The 19,019-nt window shown below is 36.5% G+C and overlaps 1 protein-coding gene across 1 annotated transcript in view; it reads right to left on the bottom strand.

Moving 5' to 3' along the window:
- Positions 1-19,019, bottom strand: part of LOC134756149 (solute carrier organic anion transporter family member 4A1-like) — a 92,844-nt gene that overhangs the window by 58,145 nt on the left and 15,680 nt on the right. Inside the window, exon 3 of the mRNA XM_063692979.1 lies at positions 11,100-11,247. Within this exon, the coding sequence (XP_063549049.1) occupies positions 11,100-11,247 (148 nt within the window). The remainder of the gene's footprint in view (positions 1-11,099; positions 11,248-19,019) is intronic.

The following is a 19,019-nucleotide window of genomic DNA, read 5'->3' as shown; positions in this document are numbered from 1 at the left end:
ATACGCATATTCCCAACCAACGATTGCTATAAAATACATTTATTTAAGTAAGTTTACACAAATTAAATCACATTTAGAAACGGGTCTATCGCGAATTTATTTTGTAGACCCGTTTCTAAATGTGATTTAATATGTGTTTAAACCGCGAAAGTTTTAAATGTTAAGTTTACACAAATACAAAAATACAAAATTCTTTATTTTATTATGTCCGCATTGCACCTTGTCCAATAAAAATTTGTTATACTTGAATGTGAATTTTTGACATAGTTTTTATTTGATTTTGATCTATACTTATTCTGGTTATAAAATAAGTAACAAAACTTCTAATAATATTTCAGCCTATTGGGGCATTTTCTATGAAAAAGGGACCTTATTGTCGATGGCGCTTACGCCGCACAGCGTCGCGCGGCATTGTATTTATATCGGAGCATCGTTTATAATGGCGTGAGCGCCATCGACAATAAGGTCCCTTTTATAGAAAATACCACATATTCATACGTCCCACTGCTGGGCACGGGCCTCCTCTCATGCACGAGAGACAAGACTTCTCTATTTTCTTTGTAGGTATAACATTTTTAGTCTTAAGGCGGTTCCCTGAGCCAGAAGGCGAAAAATCTCCTTATATGATCATGTTTTTCTAAGAGGCGTTGATATTAGTAGACGTGGAAAAAATATATGTAGTTCTTGACTATATTATCTTTAATATCATAGCTTCCGATACACGAATTATGAAACTTCGCTCGATACAATTAATTCCCAAAGTAACCTCTAACTCGGACTTTTAATCCAACTTTACTCGGTTATTTATTATGTGATACTATAAACAAAAAAAGAAGAAAAAACAATCTTAACTTAAATAGTAATTTCATAGCTTTCGAATTTCGATATTGTAGGGTAACGTTTTTAAAATAAATAAAAATCGATAAAATTCGATCAAAATTGACACTTGGCGCGCATGATCTTTCCCGTTCCTTCTTGCGAAATGTGACAGAGACAGCGGCAAACCGATGGAACGGCCTTAACAAAAACTAGTAACAGACACGAATATATGATACGCAAATTCATGCCAAGTTTCTTGTAATTTAAGCTTGTCGATTTATAATGAGAGCGTAACTTAACAAGTTAAATAAAAGCTTGTAGAATTTAGAATTCAATTCAAGCTGCCAATGAAAGAAAGAAAGAAAGAAGAAAGAAAATACATTTATTTGACGCCACAACATAGTACATAAAAAAGAAAAGCATGCAGACAAAAAAACATTTGGACGCCAAAAAGGATCTGTGGCGCTGGTTTTCTGTGGGGACCTGGCTTAATCTAAAAATAATGGCGACACGTACGCCAACGACACACAAATAAAATTTACATTGACATAAAAATACAAACATTATTAAACAGAAAATTAAGACAAACAAAATATTAATTACCGCCTTTTTTAAATATATTTATAACGAAAGTTACAGAAAAAACAAACACCAGAACGAACTAAACTTAAGACTAAAACTAAAACAAAGAAGATATCTCAGCAATTATATTTTCATAGCACAGCTACAGTGGTGAGTGGGCCCCAACTTATGCTATAGAATAACTTCTGTATAGGGTATAGTGGTTCCCAGGAATCACAGGTTAATCTGGTGTCGGTGTCGCCGTGCCCCGGGGGAAATTACGGTGTTAATGCACTGCGATATAATACAGGGCAGGAGGCATTTTGCCCCGTATTGAGGGAATAAATAGATGTTATTGCGCACAATTCTTGAGATTATTAAAGCTATATAAAAACTGTGTCAAAATTAGAAATTAGAAAACATTAAGCGCCACTTGCTACATCCCAATAACCCGGGGTTAACCAGTTAAACCGTTAACCCAGTTTCAAATTGTACTGGTAACCTTGGTAATTCCAGGTTTAACGGGTAACCCCGGGTTACTGCATGAATGGTGCAAAGGCCCTAAGAAAATAATAATAATAGTACATTATGATACAAGTGTGCTAAGTTGGTCATTACACACGAGGCGATATTGTGCGCGCGAGCTGTAAGCGAGCGCGCAATAAGAAAGCCGATGTGTGTAATAACCAATGCACACGCGTTTCATACGACGTTTTTCAACACACTTGCGAGAAAAAAAATATCTATTTATTTCAAGAAGAAAAAGTGCTTAAATCTATTATACATTTGTGTGCTAAATCTCTAACATGAGATTATGTGCGCGGTCACTAAACTCGCGTTTTGTTGTTAATATTGAGTAATTTAAAATATAATTACAACTACATAAATTTAGCTAATGGTTGCCAGTATATTTCCTAGATCCTTTGTAAAGTATTCTTTAAGAAGTTTAATGACTTGCGATGGTTTTCTATTTTCTAATATTTGTACTAATTCCTTAGGTAATCTATTTAATGTATCTTGAGATCTCTAGGAAGTGTTACTTTTAACAAAGATAGCTATAACTCCGTAATAGATGGATACAGTCTAAGGAAAAAACGTGCCTCGAAAATCACGAAAATTTGATTTTCGATCAGATGTCGCTACTACCTTTGGCCTACTCTCGTATAGATGGCGTTGTCGGTTTTGTTTTATCAGTGACAGAATATGGGTCAAAATAATAAAAATAATTAATGCAAATAAAAAAATCATGTATCCATATTTAAATACATTTTATCGTATTTTTATAAATATCATTTTTAGTTTTAAAGTGTGTCGATATATGGCAGTGAATTTACTGTGGCTACAAAATTTATTATGACAGTACCGCTCTATAATATTATATCCATTTTGCTTTTAAAGAGGAACTGCACGAGTACTTGTAAAAATACTATATTGACTAGTGCAGAGTCGAGTACCTGTAATAATTGGAGAGTTTCCTTTCTCCAGCATCTCATTATCAGATGAGAGTGGGACCAACTGTTATACCCCATCCCCATAAACCATAAATAAAAAATAAAAACTTTTATAAAAAAAAAGATAAACCGACTTCAAAAAGGATGAAATAAAATATGATCCTTTTTAGGGTTCCGTGTTTAAGTATATGCGTTACCGACTGATATGTTTGAAGTCGGTGCCAAGCCAAATTTTGAACCATATATTTATAGTGATTTTGGTGCAATTCGATAAAGGCTGCGGCTATATAAGTATGTACGTTGGATTGCCTAACGCAGCGTACTACGTAGGCGAACAACACGCGAACGCTAAGCGGCGCGGCACGGCGCCGTAATTAATCCTTTGATACCTCTAGAAGTGTCCTACGTGGGCGATCTCTTTGCGAACGCGAACGCCTTGGGCCGGCCGCGCCGCGCCGTGTCGCTTCGCTTCGCGTTCGCGACTGTTCGCCTATGTAAGACGCAGCGTTACACGACGACAATAAACGAACTTTCTGTAGGTATTTAAGAACACACCTCAGAACAGAACACACGGTTGAACCTTCTTGGCGCAGTTCGTACCATGCTTGTCGGCACATTAGTGTAAATCTTAAATGAAGTGTAAATCTAATGCGTTTATTTGTCATCGTATTTTTTAAAGAGCATTTCTTACTAATTCTTGAACAGTCCATAGCACGCGAGTGTGGGATTGGGACTGAGTTATTTTCTGTCGCTTATCCAGAGGACTACATTTCAAAATATAAAACAATTCAAGGAACCTTCATGCCAAATTTCAGCTAAAGCGGTTCAGTTATTTAGTCATGAAAAGGTAACAAAGAGGCAGACAGAATTACTTTCACGTTTATAATATTTGTACAGTTGTAATGGGATTTATATACATAAAGCTCATTATTTTTGACTGGTATTGTTACTACTTGGCTTGGCACCGACTTCAAACATATCAGTTGGTAACGCAAATACTTAAACACGGAACCCTAAAAAGGATCATATTTTATTTCATCCTTTTTGAAGTCGGTTTATCTTTTTTTTTATAAAAGTTTTTATTTTTCCATTTTTAGTTTTGACATTGTTAAGAGCGTGACGCATGAATGAAAAACATAATCATGTTTAACTCTAAATTCGTAAACTTTATTAAATAATCAGAATTTTCCCCGAGTCTGTCTGGGAAATCATTCCTGTCACTAAATCTATTCTCCGCCCCGCCACTGTCCCAATCCCTCAAACCCCCCGATCACTCAACCTCACAGCACATCAACCCCTGATCACTGAACCCCTCGACCCTAAACCACCAACCCCAGACCCCTTAACTCCTAACCCTAACCCACAATCCCTTAACTCCCAACCCCTCAGTCCCCGACCCATCAACTCACCTCCCCTCAACCCCCAAACCCCCCAAATACTAATACCCGCTACCTTCACCTCTCACACCTACCCCTCACTTCTCAGTCTCTTTGGTTGTTTCCAACACTACCTACATCAAAAATCATAATACACATACGAGGGAAGTTCCACATTTCGTCCGTAGTCTTCATCATCAGTAGCCTTACCACGAGATTGACATTGATATATTCGCTATCGTGTGCGTAACTTACTGTTTATGCATCTCGCTCGTACTGGAATATTAGTGTACAAAGTTACGAAGACGCTGGCGAATATTTAGTGTCACACTCGTGGTTAGGCTACAGTTGCACTACATCAAATTGGTGGTTTTTGGGAGGAAATGCTTGAGTTACTTTAGAAAACACCGAAATTACCATACACGTGCCTTTAAAAATTAAGGAGTTCCCTCAATTCCTCACGGATTCCATCATCAGATCAAAACCAAAAATATTACGAAAACACCTTGGAGAGATAACTTCTTTCAAACAGAAAAAGAATAACTCAAATCGGATCATGGGTGCCGGAGTAATCGCTGAAATCATTATCATCAAAACAATCATCATCATCAGCTCCACTTCATCAAATTGGTGGTTTTCGAGAAAAAATGCTCAAGTTGCTTAAGAAAACGACCAAATCACCATACATGTGCCTTTAAAAATTGAGGAGTTCCCTCAATTCCTCATGGATCCCATCATCAGAACAGCACCAGATTAATGTGGGACCACCTTGGAGGTAGTTCCTTTCAAACAAAAAAAGAATTGTTCAAGTCGGACCACGGGTCTCGGAGTAATCGCTGAACATCCTACATAAAAAAATCATCACCACTATCTTCAAAACAATCATCATCATCAGGTCCACTTCATCAAATTGGTCGTTTTCGAGAGAAAATGCTCAAGTTGCTTATGAAACCACCCAAATCACCATACATGTGCCTTTAAAAATTGAGGAGTTCCCTCAATTTCTCAGGGATCCCATCGTCAGATCAGAACCAGATTAATATGGGACCAACTTGAAAGTAGCTCCTTTCGAACAAAAAAAGAATTACGCAAATCGGACCACGGGTCTAGGAATAATCGGTGAACATACATAAAAAAAAAAAAAAAAAAAAATAGCCACAACCGAATACAGAACCTCCTCCTTCTATGAAATTGAAGTCGGTTAATAAAGAACCCAGATCGGACCAGCAGCGCAGCAGTAAAATATAAAAATATCTCGATGAATTGAGAATTTAATTACCTTCTTCGGAATTTTGAAGTCGGTAAAAAGACAGGATCTCCATGATTAAAATGGCTTTAAAGTCTGTCCACGAATAAAAGTGGTCATGCATTTAATAGTGTAAATCTTTTATTTGAATGTGAATTTTCAAACAGCACGTTTTGTACATAATTTGTGGATATCAAACTACATATTAAAAATACAAACATGATATAACGTTAGGTTTTCTATGAATTTTGGCAATATATATCCCATGGTACCAATGTTTTCTTGTACAGCGTTTTCTGGCAGTTTTTACCAAGTTGTCCCGCTAAATATATGTTTTATTTATTTATTAGATAATCCAAATTATACCTTATGACGTCCTCTTTTCACAAAAGAAACAATTTTTCTAATTGTATTCAGATTGAGATAGTTCTGAGGTTCTTTAACTTTGATGAATTTGACTTTTTGACTAAAAAATGCCTCCCATATAAAAACTACTTTCAGTGCTTAGAGTAGAAAGTCTTCCTGACTGCCACAAATAGAAATGAGTTTCAAGAAGTATTTTTTCGGTAAGATGAAATTCTAATGTGCCTAAAACAGCTTGTAAAAAGATAAATACTGTGACATGTAGCAGGAAGCGAGTGAAGAATGTCAAAAAACGCTGTACAAGCAATGAAAGGTATGATGGAATTTATTTGGCGAAAACTCACACAAACGCATACATTAAAATACTATTTTATTTTTGTTTATAGTATTATATATACAAATTATTAAAATAAAAAAAACTTCTTGAAAATGTACATTCGGTAAAAAGATATACCAGATCATCCACGACCACTTTTTTTCGTGGACATACTTTAATCATAGAGTAACTTATACTAGAGCGGTACTGTCATAGTAAATTTTGTAACCCCAGTAAATTCACTGCCATCTGTCGACACACTTTAAAACTAAAAATAAATATTTATAAAAATACGATAAAATGTATTTAAATATGGATAAATGATTTTTTTTATTTGTATTAATTATTTTTATGATTTTGACCCATGTTCTTTCACTGATATGCGTTAAAATTATAAATAACAAACGAAACCGTCAACGCCCTCTATACGAGTGTAGGCCAAAACTAGTGGCGCCCTCTGATCGAGAATCAAATTGTCTTGATTTTCGAGGCACGTTTTTTCCTTAGACTGTATCCATCTATTACGGAGTTATATTTATCTTTGCTTTAATACATGTGGTATTTAAAATACGGTTTTTGTATTATGTGTCACAAAGTAAATGGGTAAACCCTTGTCTTTATTGTGTTATGCTTTTCGCAAACTGACGAATACTAATTTTATGTTACGACGCAAGTGATGGACGTTTGGCGTCAAATATGGTGACTCACCCGAGGGCCACAAGAAACGCGTTTAGCGAGTTAAGGCCGATACGACACTTATTTTATACGGCATACTCAAACATTCATTAGATTATACATTTATTATACAATCATTACATACAGAAAGAAGACTTATATACTTATATGTTATACGGCATACTTTTACATTCATAAGATTATACATTTATTATACATTCATTACATACAGAAAGAAGACTTATATACTTATATGTTATACGGGATACTTTTACATTCATTAGATTATACATTTATTATACATTCATTACATACAGAAAGAAGACTTATATACTTATATGTTATACGGGATACTTTTACATTCATTAGATTATACATTTATTATACAATCATTACATACAGAAAGAAGACTTATATGTTATACGGGATACTTTTACATTCATTAGATTATACATTTATTATACAATCATTACATACGGAAAGAAGACTTATATACTTATATGTTATACGGCATACTTTTACATTCATTAGATTATACATTTATTATACATTCATTACATATGGAAAGAAGGAGCAGGTCAAACAGCTTAAAGGATGACTCACGTTAGACCGGGCCGTGTCCGGGCCAGAGCTTCCGGCGCTTACTTTTCTACATAGAGTAACTTATACTAGAGCGGTACTGTCATAGTAAATTTTGTAACCCCAGTAAATTCACTGCCATCTATCGACACACTTTAAAACTAAAATTGAAGATTTGTAAAAATACGATAAAATGTATTTAAATATAGATAAATGATTTTTTTTATTTGCATTAATTATTTTGATGATTTTGACCCATGTTCTTTCACTGATATGCGTTAAAATTGTTAAATAACAAACGAAACCGTCAACGCCATCTATACGACTGTAGGCCAAAACTAGTAGCGCCCTCTGAACGAGAATCAAATTTTCTTGATTTTCGAGGCACGTTTTTTCCTTAGACTGTATCCATCTATTACGGAGTTATATCTATCTTTGCTTTTCTATGACATGATCGGTGATCACGTGATGCTTTCCATAGAAAACGAAACGCCGAAAGCTCCGGCCCGGTCTAACGTGAGTCATCCTTAACATACAGCTTCAGTCACCCTTTACAATTTCTCCAAAAACCTTAGATTAATTACCTATTGTTAAAGAAAAACAATTGAGATTTTATAAATTTTGTCGAAGTTTTTGACTAAAAAGAATCACTACATAGTATAAAACAAAGTCGCTTTCCGCTGTCTGTATGTCTGTCCCTATGTATGCTTAGATCTTTAAAACTACGCAACAGATTTTGATGCGGTTTTTTTAATAGTGATTCAGGAGGAAGGTTTATATGTATAATTTGTAAATGTTTTGTGTAAATTAGTTGAACCCGAGCGAAGCCGGGGCGGGTCGCTAGTTTATTATAATCAAATAAGCAATACTTCCTTATTATCACAAAACAGCCGAAGCCAGCTCACAAAATATTGCAAAAACACCTGTTAACCCACGCAATTATATGTATAAATATTGAATATAAGATAAGACTCCTTAACTCAAAAAATCTTTTTAATTTAAGATTAGTAGTTAAGTTAAATATTACATGTGCTTTTTTATAAAAATAAACAGTTTAAATTTTTAATTTTTTTTTTAAAATACGTATAAAATTTAAAAACGAGATCTTGCAAAGTTACTATAAAAAAGAAACGGTTTTGGCGTCACGAATTACTTTTTGTTATGTTACCTAGACGGACTTTCTCAAACATCTTGTATTATCTTGTATCTATCGTGGCCAGATCATAGAATTTAATAATTTCATGAAATGTCATTTTAGAATTGGTCCATGCGTGTCCGCTTCTTTCACAGAAAATTGTTTTATAGAATGTAATTTTTCGCAGAATTTTCATTTAATAGAAACTTTTTTTTTTCAAAAACCGTTAACTTTTTAGGTACAGCTAAAAAGTCATTGTGTAGAACCCATTGGGTATAACAGAAAAGTAGGTTAGGTTAGGCTGAAACTGTGACCCTTTGCGAAAAAATATGTTTTTTATGAAATGAAAATTCTGCGAAACATTATATTCTATGAAACAATTTTCTGCAAAACAAGGTACAAACCTTGATCCATGATATGAAGTGTCGGTTGCCTCGGTCAGAACCCAGGCCGGTCTACCGTGACGTGACTTGTCCTTAACTCGCTTTCCGCTTTTTACTTGCACCGCTAATAACTCAAACATCAAACCCTTCCAAATCCAGTTACCGTGCAGGCCTTACGGTGTTTTTAGGAACAAATTAACGTCATTTAATTACTCTGTTTGTTCAACAGTTACGAATGTTCGCGTTGTTCCGTGGGTTTGGTGTTTGGTGTGAGCATATTTTGTTTGGGAAATTAACCACGGCGTGTTACGTAGGCGAACAGCGCGCGAACGCGAAGCGAAGCGGTGCGGCGCAGGTGAATCAATCCTTTTATACCTATGGACGTGTCCTAAGTGGCCGATCTCGTCACGAAGCGCGGAAGAAACTAACCGTTCTTACTTCTTACGTACACAGGATTCTATTTCAGAAAATTAATGTTTTTTTTCCAAATTAGGATTTCTTATTTAAATTTCACCCAGAATAAGTTACTAGCCTTATTTTATCCAAATCGAAGGAAAAAACGCATAGCCTAACAGCTAGCTAATTAGAATGGCAAAGAATTTTATATTTGTATTTTTATTTTTTATTTTGATGTCCAAGTATTTGGCTAAAATATTTAGTGGCGATAGTTACTCATGTAATAAAACGGGACGTCACTCGTTGACCACGAACGCTGTAAAGGGTTTGAAACGTCGGGATGTATTATAAATTCAATATGTATACGCGATATAATCCGTTTTCATAGTTTTATTTCATTCTTCGCTATAGTAAACAAATATCCCATTTAGAAACATTTCCGCATGACACAGTGACATAATTATTGCGTACATCAAAAACCTTCAGATCCATATTGGATTTGCCAATAGTTATTATATTCGATTTTATGCAGTGCGTGATGTCTGTGAAACGCAAATCTAGTCTACTTCCTAAAACTCGTATTTAGATCTGAGTTTCATTTGGAAAGTGAACTTTAATGTCTACCCATTAAAGTCACTTCTTTAATAATACAATTCTGTAAAATACGTAGTACGTAAAGTATCACGGCGCTATATGAAAATTTCGAAATCCTCCTATTTGACTAAATGATGTGTTTGTAAATGATACCTTACGATGTATAAAATAAGGTGCAAAGTTATACAAATAGGAGTTTTAGACGTGACTCAAGCCCGCGTGACAGTATCGTTTATTGCTTTCATCGCACTATACATGACTATGATTATGAAAAAATCGAATAATGTCATACATGTGTTAGAAGCATTTTACCTAGTAAAATGACCATAAAGTTTATTGTGATAAAATATCTGGGAGCACGGTAGTGCCCCCGCCAAATCGAGCAAAGCGAAGCGCAAGGGCACTACCTACCTTTTCTCGAAGCGCTTCGTCGTTTTTTTTGAACCCTCATAACTTGGGTTTGGATTATACCAGATAAATAAAACCCATCAAAAACATTACATGTAAAAAGATGCCAGTCTCGCAACGCAATACTTCTACTACAAAAAAGTTTAGAGATGTAATGTGATACCAAGTCAATGCCAGGGGGTGTTAAAACCGCTATCTAGGCCCAATCGGGCCCAAACAAGATTTGAATTTGAATCAAGATCTTGGTGATTAGCGCGCATTTCACGCACTATTACATTTCTACTTAATTCTCATGCATCAATTATCGTAAGCGATCTTCAATATCGTGTCAAAACCATAACAGATTGTTAAATCGGAATTGGGCTCCTAAATATAGTATTGTGGTACTGACTGGAGGACTAAATTTCTCCAACTTAGCGAGTATATTTAGCGCCCTTCCATTAGTAGTAAGTTTTGGGCAACCTACCCTGAACAGCGCCGGCCCAGCAGAGCCAGAAAAGCGCCCATTTCGCGATTCTGAAGCGCTGCAGCCAGCACGCGCCCCAACCACACCGCAGTTCGAGCCCGGATTCTGTCTGCCGTTCGGGTTCTTAAGTAGCTACTAGTAATGGGGCTCTAAGCACTTACCCTGAACAGCGCCGGCCCAACAGAGCCAGAAAAGCGCCCATTTGGCGGTCCTGGAGCGCTGCAGCCAGCACGGTCGCAGCGCGCCCCAATCACACCGCAGTTCGAGCCCGGATTCTGTCTGCCGTTCGGGTTCTTAAGTAGCTACTAGTGACGGGGCTCTAAGCACTCACCCTGAACAGCGCCGGCCCAACAGAGCCAGAAAAGCGCCCATTTCGCGGTCCTGAAGCGCTGCAGCCAGCTCGGTCGCAGCGCGCCCCAACCGCACCGCAGTTCGGGCCCGGATTCTGTCTGCCGTTCGGGTTCGGGTTCTGATTCACGCTGTGGACAAAAGCAAACTTTAGACTTATGGTTGGTTACAACAAAAAACCTCATTAAACATATAAGTTTTAATAAGTACTTATCGAGACAATTCTAACAAACCCTAACACAATTAGCCTCATGCATGAAGTTTATATTTGAACGAAATATGTTTTATTCCGATGTTTGTTACCGTTATATCATGTTACAAATTCATTTCCGTTTTTAAATTACCATTTAATTACTTAAAATTATAAATAAAGAGTACAAAAATTTGCCCGCGAAAAGCTAGTGAGCGAAACGCTCGAAACGCCACGTGACGTCACGCGTTCGACAGATTAGTGTCATTAGTAGCAAACGTCAGTTGGGCCGCCCAACGTGTGACGTCATCACGCTCTGTCGAATTCGCGCCAAAAATTATGAGCGTTTCAACCGCTCAAAAATTTTCAACATTTTAAATATTTTTTAATAAAATAATGTTAAGGTTTACAAAAGTATTTTTATAATTTCCGGTGTTCCAACGATATAAATTATGAATCCAAAAATAAAAATAAATTCATGCATGGAGCTAATTAGGTTGCGTTGTTTTATCACAGAGTTCCTATAGCTACCTCCTGTGTCCATGATGAGACCAGCTCGATGGTACCATAATATTGCATTATCACCCAACTTAATACATACCATGTATGTGTGATTTCAATCGAATAATGGGAAGGAGGCCTAATTTAGCTGGTAAGGTTTGCCCCGATCATAGTTAAGTAAGTAATTACATAAATATATCTGAGCTAACCGTGATGTACTTGCACAAAATACGAGTGACATCTTATGTGCGTAGTCGACGGAGGTATTGTTTACGGCGGTTTTCGTGTGAATGGGCGGGTGCATGTGCATCGCAGAAAGTGCAGATCACTGCACCGCTTTTATGGACACCAATATTAGCAACTGAGGGCGTAAGGATATTAAGCCCGGTTTACATTTGTGACGTTTTCAATCAAGAGGTACCACATTGTCGCTTACCATAAGGAAAAAAATTGCTTGTATGTTTATACGAATAACCTGTCAGAGGGTCCTTAAGGCAAGCGACAATGTGGTACCTTTTGCTTGAAAACGACACATTTGTCTGACGTGTCGTGTTGTGTTGTGTCGTGACGCATATCGGTTTCATACATTTAATATGGTTGCGTTCACATTTCTCTGATGCATGAGGCAGTTAACTGTTACAGTTAACCGAATTAATATTTTGAACAACGAAGCAAAAACAAGTGAAAATTATTGCGGTACAATTAAGATGGTGTCAAATCAAAACCTAGTGCGTTTTACTGTTATTAGTATGTACACAAGTTAGCAAGTTCAACAGTTAACTTTAAGGTTGGCCAAAAAGTATTTAGCTTAAATATCAGGCACATAAATCACATTCACTCATTCATTCATTAAATTTCTAAGCCTTTTTGTTTAATTCATAGAATATTTTGTAGTCTTATAGAATGAGCGGCAGATCAACTTAGGTTCAAATGCACGCGCACGCGCACAAAGCGCAGGATATCAGCTGTTGAGCGGCTTTGTATGACAACCATTCACATGTTGTACAGGGGACAATTTAAATGCTTGCCGAGCATTGGCGAGTATGCAACACATTTGGTTTATGTAATCTATGCGCAAATGAAGCTAAATAAAGGGTTTGTGATTAATATTAAACATATTATTGTGATTAATGTTATGACCCGAATATTTGTAAGAATTCATAAGGGTTACCAGCAATAAAGGCAATATTAAAAGGGGGGCTTTTTAGAGTCAAAAAATTTAAAAACCTACGGCTCGCCGACGAAAGATGATAAATATGGCCCGTCGCGTGGGTTTTTACCTTTAATCTAAATTATTCTGAAAATATACTGTTTATGTTTAAAAACTTTAAAATTTAGCTCGTAAGATCCCTCGGCTATATCACTAATTATTTTATAATACAATTATACATACATACATATAATCACGCCTATTTCCCGGAGGGGTAGGCAGAGACCACGGATTTCCACTTGCTACGATCCTGACATACCTCTTTCGCTTCCTTCACTTTCATAACATTCCTCAAACAAGCTCGCCGGTTTACAACCAATACAATTACAATTATACAATACAACAACAACAACACAATTATAATTATGGTATATAGAGTAACGATGTATAAAAAATTGAAAATTAGACGTGTTTTCCGTGTACGTAGGTTCTTTAGCTACCTTTGCTCCCTTAGATCTAATAAAGTTAATTATTACTAATGTAGGCAGAGACCACGGATTTCCCCTTGCTACGATCCTGACATACCTCTTTCGCTTCCTTCACTTTCATAACATTCCTCATACACGCTCGCCGGTTTACAACCAATACAATTACAATTATACAATACAACAACAACAACACAATTATAATTATGGTATGTAGAGTAACGATGTATAAAAAAATTAAAATTAGACGTGTTTTCCGTGTACGTAGGTTCTTTAGCTACCTTTGCTCCCTTAGTTATAAAGTTAATTATTACTAATAGTGGTTAATTATTTTAAGGTCACATTACACTGGCTAGTTGAACCACTAAATCGCGCTACCGATGAAAACATATGGCCTCTTTGTATGACTATTGTACGTGCCCTGCTCAATAAAGTACCAGATTTTGTAATTTATGTGTGTATGGACTGGGTAGTGCATACTTAGTCGTATATAGTATTGATGGTCAGGCACTCTTGTGTATGATTTAGATTTAGATCATAAAATAATTCTTAATATCATATATTCTTTCATTACAGCAAGACAGAGCGACACGAAGAAACTTTATAGTTTCGTTTCTTGTACCTTAATAGGGATTAGTTTTTCATTATTTTTCGTCTTTCCAATTTACATTATGATAGAGTCTGTCCAATATAACTGTCATATGCGATATGTATAATGAATCAATGACAAATAGAGGGAGGCGATGTTAACATTAATGTTTAATTTCTATCAAAATATGACGTTCATAATGACATTCCCTCACTTTGTTCTATTTAAATCGGAGCATAGTTAGCTTACACGGATATGACTCTATCTTAAAATTTCAGATCTCTCCATAACATTTTTCTTTATTTTTGAACGGCGTTGAACATTTTAACGACTTCGCGCGAAGTCAGGACGCGAGGAAAGTCGCGGGCAGAAGCTAGTATAATAATATAATTATACTACAAGCGTCCTACAATCCATATCATCAAAAGTCAAAAGCTTTTATTTGTTCAACTTAGGTAAGGTACATAAGTACAGGTCTCACATAATCATCAGTATGAACAATCCCCAAATCAGTTACCCTGAGCTGAGTAAACAAGATAAGCTCAGCATACGTCTTTATCTAATTAATTGCCGCAGTTGATCTATCGAAACACCCATGGAAGGGGAACATAAACACACTCGCCTGATTGATGTTATGTGTGTATCTATTGCCATAGACAAATTAGTAAGACGCTGATAAGGGCTTAGCTAGAGTATGAATGAAATAACAATGTTAAATGCTCTTATTATGCTTATGCATACGCCTGACTCAAATATGGAAGCCTCTTGTGGGGCCACGGTACAGACGCACATCACCTCTTTTTTAATAAAAAAAATCTAATCTAATAATATAATATTCAATCATTAAATCTATATCAAGAAATACATATAAGAAATACGTATATGGCATTCTCTTTAACCCCGCTACACCACCTTATCTCAAAAAGCGTTTCAAGTATCTCTCTTCTATCAGATGTTCTCAGACTCATATTCTTGCTCCTCCCTCATCTACTTCTAAATTTTATAATAGCTATTTTACCTTCCGGGCTGTTCGGCTGTGGAATGCTTTACCAGTAGAATTAAGATTAGCTAAATCTCTCCCCATATTCAAAAATCTGCTAAAAATATACTTTCTATCTCTGCCTTAAGTTGCCATTTTATATATTGTATATATGCTTGTATAAATATATATATTATATATATTGTATTGTATATTTATTTGTGTGTTAGGTTTTGTTTTAATACTTATATGTATAAGTAGTAATTGTAGTATGTGTGTTTGTGTTTAATAGTCTCCATATTTAGCTCTTTGCACTACCTGTTGACTTTTGTATGAGTTCTACATTTCCTGCTACCCAAAGGTTGTCTGGAAGAGATCGCTTTTTAGCGATAAGACCGCCTGTTGTTACCTGGTTCTATTTTTTATTTAAATATTTCTTTGTAGCTTTACATGTATGTAAAATGTATAATTTTGGTGCAATAAAGAATATTTACTTACTTACATATAGCTCAGCGCTACAATGTGCTCAATAATATTCAGATATTTGAACACCTCGTCCGCTCCGATATATCTGGCGATTGCACACATTCCTCGAAGATTGAGCGCTATTAAAAAATCTGCCACTGATTCATCCCGAAGGAGGAAACTCCCACACCGTCCGCGCAGACATGGTATTGTTACGTGGGCCGGCTAGGCGAATGCAAGAACAAACCAAAGTAACATGACCCCGACATCTGTGATACTGTATTATATTGATAATAAGATTAAAAAAAAGAAAAGATATAAAGATAAGAGATAAAGATATTCGTGACGATCACAACACAAGTACGAACATGTACAGACAACAACAGCAAGAAAAGAAGAGATCATCAAGTTTGCCTCACGATCACGAAATGTAATATTGTATTGTACTACGGGTGGCAGGTTTCCCCAACTCCACGCCTGGCGAGTATTTTCGTGACGGGGGTGGGGGGTGGCCTAACGCAGCCAGCAAAACTCCTCAAGGAATCCTATCAGACCTTTGATGTTAGGGGGGATCTCTCGGAGATCAGAGATGTTTAACCATCTGTATCTATATAACCTTTCGTTAAAACTCACAGACGACACAGACACTGCATTAACTAGCTTTTACAAAAAGCATAAGGTCACCAGACATCGGTTCAATTTTACTTGTAAAATGCTAAGATTCGAGCAGCACAACTGAGTCGTATTCTACACAATTTTACATACATACATACAATCACGCCTATTTCCCGGAAGGGTAGGCAGAGACCACGGATTTCCACTTGCTACGATCCTGACATACCTCTTTCGCTTCTTTCACTTTCATAATATTCTTCATACACGCTCGCCGGTTTAGGGTGCTCTTCACCTGGCCTTTCTTCAGGATTTCCCCAAAATATTAGTAATAGGGTCCCGTTTTTACCCTTTGGGTACGGAACCCTAAACGTAGGAATACTAGTTTGCTAAGCCCTCGACTCGCATGCTTGTTGCAATTGGAATACTTATCGCCAGTAAATCATTGTCCAACGTCAAATATCGGCGGTAATTGTTCCGGCCCTTTATTGCACTATTAAGTGTAACAAGACCTTTATGACTTAAATTTCTATTATTAATAGAATTATGGCTGCGTAGGCTAGAAGTGTTTTTCCATCAAGTCAAATTGATGCCTTCGTGTCCATGATCAATGGCGAGTATTCCATTATAGGTACAAAGGGCATTGTCCACCCTTGGCAAGAAAAGTATTTATAATTGGATATTGACTTTTTTAACTACCTAACTCTGACTTTGCTTGCTAGTTGTAGAAATCTGTAACCTATTTTGCTGTGCTATTATTTAGCTATTGGCTATTGTTTCTGATTATTTAGGTTTTTAAAAATTCATTCTCTTAAGTTTAATCACTACATAGTATAAAACAAAATCGCTTTCCGCTGTTCATATGTATGCTTAGATCTTTAAAACTACCCAACGGATTTTGATGCGGTTTTCACCTATCAATAGAGTAATTCTTAAGGAAGGTTTTAGTGTATAATTTGTAAAGGTTTTATGTAACCCGTGCAAAGCCGGGGCGGGTCGCTAGTAAAGGTATAAAAGTTTCTATTGGCAACGAGTAAATTAAATATGTAGGTACTTTTTGAAAAGGGGCAAAATTCATAGATTAAAAAAAAGTCGTGCCCTCGAGTTTGAGAGACAGACAGAAAAATTAAAACGAAATTTCGTAACCTGCCTCTTAGGGTTGTTCTTATTTCGTCGAAGTTATATTTTTCCACGTGTAAAAAAAATCAAAACCAAAGTAATTTTTTTTTTAATTTTTAAATACATTTCAGGGTCGCTACCGCACTTCAAAAATTTGGATCCTCCTAGATTTTACATTAAGCGGCTGCACCGTAGAAAAATATAACTTCGACTAAATAAATACCACCTTATCAGTGCTTCTCTATGGCCCTTCCATATTTTTGCGATAGAGAGGCAGATAACGAAATTCTGACTTTAGTGTTTCGCCACAGGGCGGACACGCTATACATCAAAAATCACTCGCGTTTCTATGTGTGAACGGCACGTCCCTACACGCGTCATGCGTCATTGTGAGTAAACTGAGTAAGTTGCTTAAAAATAGTACTGAGAGCACGCCAGAAGTCCGCCAGATTTCTGTCGCGGGGCGAGGTAATTCGAGTCAAGGCGGGGCGGTGCGTGGCCGTTCTGTATGATAATACTATTACTTATTCTGTGGTTTCGCGGTAGGACCTCAGACGCTTGCATATTTCGCAAACAAAGCTTCCCCTCCAACTATATTTTCATTCATAAGCCACGTGTGGTCGAGCCGTTCAAACTCCTCGTAGTTCCATAATGGGGCCCTCACGACTGTCTTACGACTTTGCAATCTTTCTAAACAAAGTCGCATTTGCTGAAAAATCGTATTTACATTAGCAAATGCTGATTTAAATACGATTTATTACAACAAAGAGCAATTTAGGCAGCGAGCTTTTTGGCCGATTTCGGTATGTTCGTTAAGCACGCTCCAGACTACGCGGCGCGAAGCCGCGAACGCGAGTGTGGACTGTGGAGTCGATTTCGCTGATTAGTAGTGATTAGCGAACTAGACTCCACACTCGCGTTCGCGGCTTCGCGCCGCGATTCGCGCACGAGTGTGGGGCTAGGGCCCTTCAAATAATTAAAACGTTGTCATGTCAATGTAGGTAATACTAGTTTACGAGAGAAGTGCTAAATTCGATTTTAAATCAACACGAGTTGCAAATTGCCTATTCGCACGTGTATCGTACAACATTTTACAGTACCCTTAGCCATTTTACAAGGCCCTCTTTTTGATACCTAAGACATATATATAAAATTATACTGCTTGCACTTGGCGGGCCATAATTCGGTAACTTAAATTATATAAAATATAGTTTTATTCTGTTCTATTCTAGTGCTAATTTACCGCACTAGGGCGGTAAATTAGCACGATATATTATGTACTGTAAATTCCTTTTACAGTACATATGGTCCTACTTTCTCGCACTAGTGCGTCAAATAGCTCTTTTCGTGCATGTGTCGAAAGTTTAAAGGGCCATATGTACTTTAAAACGTTGTACGATACACGTGCGAATAGGTAATTCGCAACTCGTGTCGATTTAAAACACTCCCTGCGGTCGTGTTTTAATTTATCGCCACCCGTTTCGAATTTCCTCTTTTCCGCACTTGTATCGTAAATAACTATTATATTACCTAATTATTCTGTGCGCATAACTACTTGAAAACCCAGAAGGCATTTTATAACTTATTATCTGTCACTTTTTTGCCGTCTTCATCCTATTCCTACTGACATTTCGCTGTACCATAGAGTAACTTACACTAGAGCGGTACTGTCATAGTAAATTTTGTAACCCCAGTAAATTCACTGCCATTTGTCGACACACTTTAAAACTAAAAATAAATATTTATAAAAATACGATAAAATGTATTTAAATATGGATAAATTATTTTTTTTATTTGCATTAATTATTTTTAT

This window comes from Cydia strobilella, chromosome 3 (genome assembly GCF_947568885.1).
Source record: "Cydia strobilella chromosome 3, ilCydStro3.1, whole genome shotgun sequence".
NCBI classification, from domain to species: Eukaryota; Metazoa; Arthropoda; class Insecta; order Lepidoptera; family Tortricidae; genus Cydia; species Cydia strobilella.
Note: the sequence above shows the minus strand (reverse complement) of the source record. Positions and strands in the feature narration are given on the sequence as shown.